Here is a 9,588-nt window from a genome sequence, read left to right on the forward strand (position 1 = left end):
ACTCTGGAAGATGAGTGGATGACGGGGTGGGTGGTGGGGTCGGGTGGGCTGTCCCGGGCTCTGCGGGGTCAGGCGGCGCTGCTGTACTGGCCCCCGGTCCGGATGGGCCAGGACCCCCTTTCCCTGGCGGGTTGCGGACTATCGGGGTGCCTACTGGGGTCAGCGGGGGAACTGGATCCAGGGAGGGGTCACTTGCCCCTCCCTTCCTTCCCTCCCCATCTTCAGCTGCCGCCCTCTTCCCGCTCCACCACAATCACCCACACATGTAGGGCCTTGGGGTAAGGGTGTGTCACCAGGGTGCAGGGGAGGCATCCCCCCCCCCCCCCCCCCCCCCCCCCCCATCTGTCCCCTTCTGGCTGCCTCTGCCTCAATTTTATCCCACAACTTAGACATTCACATTACTCACACTCTCATTACACATACATATAGGATCTTGGGGGTGAGCACACTACACGGAATCCAAAAGACCATCAGGGTGTACAACCTCACCCCTGGCGTCGTTGCCCACCTCTCAATTTTAAATACATGTAGACATTGAGGGCTATCAGGAGGGGCTATGCGCTTACCTGCTGCTCTCTGGCAGGTAGCTCCATGCCCTCCTGGGTTTATATGCACCTTAGAACACACATGCATCAACACTACAAATGAGCAGGCGGAGGGAGGTTTGGAGTCTTCACACACCCCCGTTCTCTGCGGCCTGCTGGAGCAGGAGGGCTAGGAGGAGCAGTTGGCCGTCCGACTGGGGTCTGGAATGTGGGGCCTCCCTGCTGCTGCGGAGTCAGGGCGGTCTGCTTCTCCCCACCCCAGGGAAAAGGGTAACACCACCCGGGTCTGGGTGCAGTTTCCCCCTCCAGGGGCAAGGGTACCTAGGCGCTTAGAATACGCTTGGGGAGTGTGATTGTGTGTACAGTGTCTCTCTATGTCTGTCTCCACGTTGGGTGAGTGTGGAGTAAGTGCATATGAGAGCATGAGGGTGGGAATGGATGTTTGTATCTGTGTGTGCCTGCTTGTTTGTGTCCATATGTCAGGTCGGGTATCAGATGTCACCTCTCTAGGGACATCTCAGGCCCTCCAAGGTATGGAGGCCTATCTCCCCCCACCACTTCCCCTTCCAGTGGCAGACGCCCTCAGACATCGGTGCACTGGTGGTTCTTTGTGTCCGGGGATGGGACAGGCACACACCGGCTCACTCCTTGGTGGCTGCTTATTCGGGCCTGGGGCTCGCTCGGGCCACTTCGGGGGTGGGGTGCCCCCAGCCTCAGTCACTCTGGCACAGCTGGCTGCCGGCGGAGCTCACGGGCACGTCACCGCAACCCCCCCCTGGCTTCTGCTCCACGGCTGCTGAGTGACCCCTCATCTGGGACTCTCCTCGGCTCTTTCTGGGATAGTGGCGCGGCTGCCCCTCTGTTGGTCTTCCTTGGTCTCTTGTGCTCTGAGGGCCTCTGGATGTCTGGAGTTTTGATCGCTTCCATACCTGCTTCATGCCCTGGAGGACGGGGCTGTGGCTGTGGCTTACGTGCTTCACAATAATGTTTAATATTTAGTATTTACTGTTATATTCCAATATATCATCATGATGTTGTTTATTCTATTGCTCTCTTTTTCTTCTGCTTGTTTTCTTTTTTCTTTCTCAACAGGTGATCCAGGTGATTGATATATGTATTTTTTGTCTGCTTATTTTGTTGGTTTTTGTTTTTTGCCCTTTATCCCTGTCCCTCTTCTCCGCTGTTTTTCCTTTCCCTCTTTCTTTCTCCCCTGTCTTTTCCTCAGTCTGTCCCGTATCTAGCAAGTGAAAATAAAAAATAAAATAAACAATAAAAGGTGAATCAAATAGACCATTACGGCAAGGCTGGGATGGTCTATTTGGTAAAGTAAATCCGTTGTGCATCTTTCTTCGCCTTTAGACAATAATTCTGATGGCAAAAGAACCGAACGGCACAGGCAAGAAAAAAAAAAAAAGAGGGGGACAGACTGACTACTGATGCCTTAAAGCTCTATAGCTCTATAAGTCTGCCTATAGCCAGTTGTTTCGATTATTTGTTGGCTGTGTCAACAACATTATTTGTTTCCTTTTTAATGTCTGCTCCTGATGAAACGACTACTGACTTGTTGAACTGAGGCAACAAACACTTTGGCTGTTTGCAGTGTTCCTGTATAATACCCTTTTGTATAATCTATACTTCCTGTACTTTTGTATAATCTTTAGTTCTTGGTAAAGCCACAAAAGCTATCCCCACATAATTGTGTGAAGGTTCCAGTACACATATGATGTCTTACAAAGATATGTCTTGGCTCCTACCTCAAAGCACACTGTGCGCTGTCGATCTTACGTGCTTCACAATAATGTTTAATATTTAGTATTTACTGTCATATTCCCATATATCATCATGATGTTGTTTATTCTATTGCTCTCTTTTTCTTCCGCTTGTTTTCTTTTTTCTTTCTCAACAGGTGATCCAGGTGATTGATATATGTATTTTTTGTCTGCTTATTTTGTTGGTTTTTGTTTTTTGCCCTTTATCCCCGTCCCTCTTCTCCGCTGTTTTTCTTTCCCTCTTTCTTTCTCCCCTGTCTTTTCCTCAGTCTGTCCCGTATTTAGCAAGTGAAAATAAAAAATAAAATAAACAATAAAAGGTGAATCAAATAGACCATTACGGCAAGGCTGGGATGGTCTATTTGGTAAAGTAAATCCGTTGTGCATCTTTCTTCGCCTTTAGACAATAATTCTGATGGCAAAAGAACCGAACGGCACAGGCAAGAAAAAAAAAAAAAGAGGGGGACAGACTGACTACTGATGCCTTAAAGCTCTATAGCTCTATAAGTCTGCCTATAGCCAGTTGTTTCGATTATTTGTTGGCTGTGTCAACAACATTATTTGTTTCCTTTTTAATGTCTGCTCCTGATGAAACGACTACTGACTTGTTGAACTGAGGCAACAAACACTTTGGCTGTTTGCAGTGTTCCTGTATAATACCCTTTTGTATAATCTATACTTCCTGTACTTTTGTATAATCTTTAGTTCTTGGTAAAGCCACAAAAGCTATCCCCACATAATTGTGTGAAGGTTCCAGTACACATATGATGTCTTACAAAGATATGTCTTGGCTCCTACCTCAAAGCACACTGTGCGCTGTCGATCTTACGTGCTTCACAATAATGTTTAATATTTAGTATTTACTGTCATATTCCCATATATCATCATGATGTTGTTTATTCTATTGCTCTCTTTTTCTTCTGCTTGTTTTCTTTTTTCTTTCTCAACAGGTGATCCAGGTGATTGATATATGTATTTTTTGTCTGCTTATTTTGTTGGTTTTTGTTTTTTGCCCTTTATCCCCGTCCCTCTTCTCCGCTGTTTTTCTTTCCCTCTTTCTTTCTCCCCTGTCTTTTCCTCAGTCTGTCCCGTATTTAGCAAGTGAAAATAAAAAATAAAATAAACAATAAAAGGTGAATCAAATAGACCATTACGGCAAGGCTGGGATGGTCTATTTGGTAAAGTAAATCCGTTGTGCATCTTTCTTCGCCTTTAGACAATAATTCTGATGGCAAAAGAACCGAACGGCACAGGCAAGAAAAAAAAAAAAAGAGGGGGACAGACTGACTACTGATGCCTTAAAGCTCTATAGCTCTATAAGTCTGCCTATAGCCAGTTGTTTCGATTATTTGTTGGCTGTGTCGACAACATTATTTGTTTCCTTTTTAATGTCTGCTCCTGATGAAACAACTACTGACTTGTTGAACTGAGGCAACAAACACTTTGGCTGTTTGCAGTGCCCCTGTATAATACCCTTTTGTATAATCTTTACTTCCTGTACTTTTTTGTAATCTTTAGTTCTTGGTAAAGCCACAAAAGCTATCCCCACATAATTGTGTGAAGGTTCCAGTACACATATGATGTCTTACAAAGATATGTCTCAAATGAAAGCAGCCGGAGGCATTTTGTAAAAAAAAAAAAAAACTCTGATCTGACGTTGTCGTCCTGGCAGAGTTCACCTGATGACTTGTTATTTAAAGACTGCACTCCCTTTCACCAGAACATGAGATGACACTTCTGGTAAGAGTTAATCTTTATTTTGTGGCCTTTTTTAATGTTTCAAGAAGAAACGTTTTCTCTATTAGAAGAAAAGATTTCGTCTATTTTCACTTGTTTTGAATCTTGTTTCTGTTTTCTTTCTTTCTGGTGAAGCTACTTATATATTCTACACATGCCAAGGAAGGTGGCCAGTCTATCCTCTGAACCTCATCAACCGTGCATCTATACAGATAATCATCTAGCACAGTAATTCATTGAAACTTCAGCAGCATGATCACCATTTTCTTCCTCATCGAAATGGTCAGCATCATCCCCATCACTGCCATCCTCCTCTTCATCTATTCCAAGCTTATTTCCATCTACCGCTCCAACCATGTGTTGGACAGCTGTGGCCATGCTGTGCTGATAACAGGCTGTGACAGTGGCTTCGGGCACCACCTGGCTCGCTGTTTGGACCAAAAGGGGTTTGTGGTCTTTGCTGGGTGTTTGTCTCCAGGAGGAGCTGGAGCCCAGAGCCTGGTCAGACAGAGTTCCAGTAATCTAAAAATCCTCAAGTTGGATGTCACAAGGGATGAAGACTTGCAGCAGGCAAAGAAAATGGTGCAGGAGAACCTGCCAGAGAAAGGTAGGAGTTTAGCTCAATGGAAAAAATGTATCAAAGATTAGCCATGGCAAAAAGGAGAAAATTGTATTTTATTGTTTGCTTATTTCCATAGATAAAGAAAAGACAAACTTTTGACTTTTCTTTATCTCTTTATCTTTATCTCTTGACTTGTTTGTATTTAAATATGTAAGGATAAAATCTCAATGATAGTTACAGATTAAAAGGCAAAGGTGAATAATGAAAAGTCTTGAATCCACAGTAAATCCAGTCTTTTAATTTTTTTAGCTTGTGAGGTCAACTTTCCAAAGGCCAGTTCAGTTTCTGTTTTTGCAAGAAATAAAACTTTTACAAATTTGACAAATAGTGTGGGAAAAAAATAACTTTCTAGTCTATTTGGTCTATCCATGACATGTTGCATGTTTTTTATTTCACATTTAAAACTACATTTCTCTAAAGAAAAAAGTAGGGTCAGTGGGATTTTATTGTTTGTCAGGTCTGTGGGCAGTTGTGAACAATGCTGGGATCTCAGACTGGGCCGAGATCGAATGGAACACTATTGAAGATTTCCAAAACATGGTGGATGTTAACCTGTTTGGATCCATTAGGACATCTATCGCTTTCCTACCGCTGGTTCGTGCCAGCAAAGGTGAGTTCCATGTGTAGCTACATTACTGTCCTCACATTTATACTGTAGTGGCGTTATGGATAATAAAGGCTTGTGTAATGTTTTCAGGTCGGATGGTTTTTGTGTCAAGTATCTTTTCCTTCTTCTACTGCTTGAACATGGGAGCATACAGTGTGTCAAAGAGAGGACTGGAGGCATTTGCTGACTGCTTAAGAGTGGAAATGGCTAGTTTTGGCGTGAAGGTACCGAATGGGTGAAAAGATACACAAAAACATCCCATGACACTGTAAAGCATGAAGTAGAAAATTTAGTAATTCTGTGGTACATAAAATGTTATGCCTGTGAGGGGAACGGGAACGAAGTCTTTCTATGAATACGGTTCATTGAGTAAGTAAAGTTGAATTTTTTTTTATTTTAATTACACTGTACAGAGTTGTTTTTGCCAGTGCTGTGGGACATCACATTCTAATGAAAAACCATGGTATGTTTTCATTGGATTTTCCAAGACATTCCAATGCTTATTTATTTTGCTTTTAGGAACAGGATTCAGAGAAACATCTGGTTCTCACACTTGTATAACACACAGAACAATTTGGCTGCTTTGATTCTGTTCATAATTCTATTAATTTACACCAGTGGTTCAAATGCAGCCCCAAACCATGACAGAGCCCCCACCGTGTTTTACAGATGGCTGTAGACACTCACTGTTGTATCCAAAAAAAATGATTCTGTTCATCTAGACGTAACATTTTCAGTGTGAGAAACATTTTTTCACTTATCCAAGTGACTTCTTCAGTCCCAGCTGACTGCAGGTTTCAGAATCAATTATTTGGGATTTGCTTACCTGGATGATTGAGCATGCATCAAGAAAGTCACTGTTGTACCACTCTCCTGACCTTTTGTAAAAATGATGGCCATTTGAACCAAAAATGTCAAATATGGATTCATCACTCCATCAGAACAGTTGTCAAAGCTTTTTAGTCCAGTTCTTGTGTAATTTTCACACCTCAGCCTTTCAGCCTTTTCTCCCTCTTTCCATTCAATAAGAATGGCTTCTTGACAGCCAGCCTTCCACTGAGAACGTTTCTGATTAGGTAGGGTTTTTTTGTTTTTTTTTCCCTATTTCTTAAGATGCTTTTCATCTGCTGTAGGATTTTTAAAGGCCTCCCACTTCTCCTTTTGTCCTTAAATGTGTTTTTGCAATGGGCAGCTATTAACATAGTGCCTCTAAATGCAATTTAAACCTGGTTCTTTACTAAGTTACCTGTTACGTATAGACCACAGATGACTAAAATAGCAACCAATGCCCCCCCCAAAAAACTTTGAAAGACCTTTAGAAAGTCCAGCAAGCTATTGATCAAGACCACTTTGAAAAAAATACAGAAAATTTTGGCTTCTTGGAAACAAAATATAAACAAATGAGGGGTGGCTCAAGACTGTTTGTCTGTTAATGTGTATTTCATTAACAGACATGAAGCTCTAAGTGACCATGTGTTTACCAGTTACGTTGTGACCATTTGAACGAGTCCAGGGCAGAAACCTTGAACATTGTGCAAGCTTTGCCATTTTTCAAAACCACATTGTTTCTCTTGAAACCTAAATCTTTACTTAAAAATGTAAAAATATTAGCTCTGTGTCCTTAATTTTGAGATTATTGTGATCAAACATGACATCATAGTATATATCATAGAAAATTAATTAGAGTATATCTAAAGTTTGCCTAATCCATTTCTTCTTTTTGGTCTAACCCAACAAAAATAGAAGTGAGAAAACAAGTTATGGGTTTACAGGAATCCATGAGTTGGAGTAATTGATACTGATGTGAACACCCATCAAGATTTAATAATACCTGATAGAAGACTCTTTCCTCCTAGTTGAGTCTTTATGCTAAGCTAGCTCAAGTTTCATCAGGAACGCAAATAACCTTTCATAAATGTCATGGATTTGTTGTTTAAGTTAAAACACACACAGAAACACAGATACACACAAAAACGCTGTAAATGGACTAACTGAACATAAACTCCCTTTCAGGTCAGCATCATTCAGCCAGGTAATTTTGGCCAAGCCACTAACATCCTGAAGAGGAAAACTGCTTTGGACATCTGGAACAAACTGGATGATGAGAAAAAACGAATCTTTGGCAGAGAGTACATTGATCTGGCCAATGACTACTTCACGTCAACATGTAGGGTGGGATTCAAGGACGCCGATCCGGTCATCGCAGCAATGCTGCACGCGGTCACATCTGCTCGGCCGAAACACAGATACCTGCTGGTCTCCACCATGGAGATGTTTTTCTTCAGCATCTTCCCATTTCTGCCAACCCTCCTGGCTGATGCTGTGTTTTCTCTCAGCTCAATGTACACATGCAGAAAAGAAATGCTTTATGCTAAGCGAGACCCACAAAATAGCTATCTGTAATACTAAGCTCTTCCTATTGTCTTTAAAAATGTTAAGGACTTAATACACAACATTTATGGCTTTATAATTAATAATACTACTAATAACAATAATAAAAGGTATGAAACAAATATAGCCTCATGAAACAGACTGATCTTGAGACATTTGAAACCCAGTATTCAGCTTAATGCCAGACTACAGATTTAGTGATCACAGGTAGATTTATTCCTAACTTTGAAAGTATTTCCAATTTACTTCCTGTCATTTCAAAATGTATTACTGCTTTTGTGTGTGTGTGTGGGGGGGGGGGGGGGGGGGGGGGGCGTAAATGTTAATTAGCAGGATTATGAGTACGAGTTGTAGCTTGATTGGACAATAATTTTAGTATATTAAAGTAAACCATGCAAAACATAACCGTCATAATATGAATATTTTCCTAGTCCGCTTATTTACACAGAATGAACCTGCAATCGAACTGTAGGTTAAAAAAGAGGGACATTCCACATGCTATAACATATTTTGAACTTTGCCACATGGTTGGTATGAGCCTTTACTTAAGTTTACTGACTTTTGGGGGGGGTTGTTAGTGAATTATCAGAAAGAGGTCCTCCAAGGTAACGGTGCAAAATTATGTTCCTCTGGGTCATAGATATAAAAACTGATATTCATGCTGTTATAGCAAAAAAATGTGCCACAAAGTTTTTGTTTTTTCTGCTTTGAAAATTTCATGTGGATTAAGTAATTACAAGAGCTTGAAAATGCTGGGGGTAAAAAATATATAGCCCCAATTCATATCAAGTTTCCTCAAGATGCGTTTATTTGTAAGGTAAAGACTCTACAATAATAAATATTCATATAACACACAAATGTTTATAATAGTGCAAGGTAAAGAGTTCAGTTTGAGCAACACTGCTGCACAACATGTTTTAATGAATCCAAGCCTAATTGGTGGTTTCTCTACATATGAATGTAGAGAAACTGAAAGAAGTAGAACAGATTTTTGATGCCAGAAGCTTTCTGTTTTCCAATGCCTGTAGTCTGTGTTCTTTAGACCAATATTGTTTTTGTTTTCATTGGTTCCTGTCTCTCATTACGGTTCCCTCTTTTCCTCATCTTTCTATCTGATCTTCAGTGTAGGTGTGGCAACTTTTTCCTGCTTAGATGAGTGGCAGTGATTATTTGGTAACTTAGCAGTATTATAACACCAGGGCTACATCAAAGGCCCAAATCTTGTCAATGCAGATATGCCAATACTTTGAAAGATCTTGTAGCCACACATTTTAAAAGCCTTCTCACACTTTTTGTATTTATTATTCCTCACATTTTAATGTCCCTTCTTGGATTAAAGGTGTAGAGAAGAGAAAATGTGGACAGCTATGAAGCGGATGAAGAGTGTACAGATGACATACCTGTGGAGAGAGGGTAGTGGAGTTTTTGGCCAGGTGGTTGAACACAATCTTGGAGAGGGAGAATGTCTGAGAAAAGGAGATGAAGTGTACTGGTACTGATTTGCAGCAAGTGTAATATGCAGAACTGTAGTAACTATAGAGGGATAAAGGATATTGAAGATGGCGCTGCCAGGCAGGAAGAAAAGACAAAGATCACAGAGTACATTCCTGGATACCGGACATGCAGAGAGTTGGTGTGACAGAAGAGGATGCTAGGTTTAGGACTTCTTTTATGCCTGAGAATGATAGTGCAACCTCTAATTAATTAATGGCTATTAAGTAAACATAATTATGCTTTTCATACATAATGTTTCAGTAGAAAAAGTCAAAAGGTTACAGTGGTTATATTAAGAAAAACTTAACATAAAATTCCCCCCATTCTTTACTTATCCCAGCTGACTCAGCAATACAACAATAGCTGTATAAGTATACCATTCTCAATTGTTTCATCCACATTACTCGTTGAATGAACTACACA

The 9,588-nt window shown here is 41.0% G+C and overlaps 1 protein-coding gene across 1 annotated transcript; it reads left to right on the top strand.

Annotated features, from left to right (window-relative positions):
- Positions 1 to 355: 355 nt before the first annotated feature.
- On the top strand, positions 356 to 7,965 carry LOC101487783 (D-beta-hydroxybutyrate dehydrogenase, mitochondrial). The gene is made up of 5 exons (XM_004562548.5): positions 356 to 4,054; positions 4,187 to 4,658; positions 5,131 to 5,283; positions 5,371 to 5,504; positions 7,294 to 7,965. The coding sequence occupies exons 2-5, from the start codon at positions 4,304 to 4,306 to the stop codon at positions 7,681 to 7,683; spliced, it is 1,032 nt and encodes a 343-aa protein (XP_004562605.1). The 5' UTR covers positions 356 to 4,054; positions 4,187 to 4,303; the 3' UTR covers positions 7,684 to 7,965.
- The last annotated feature ends 1,623 nt before the right edge of the window (positions 7,966 to 9,588 follow it).

This window comes from Maylandia zebra, linkage group LG23, assembly GCF_041146795.1.
Source record: "Maylandia zebra isolate NMK-2024a linkage group LG23, Mzebra_GT3a, whole genome shotgun sequence".
NCBI lineage: Eukaryota > Metazoa > Chordata > Actinopteri > Cichliformes > Cichlidae > Maylandia > Maylandia zebra.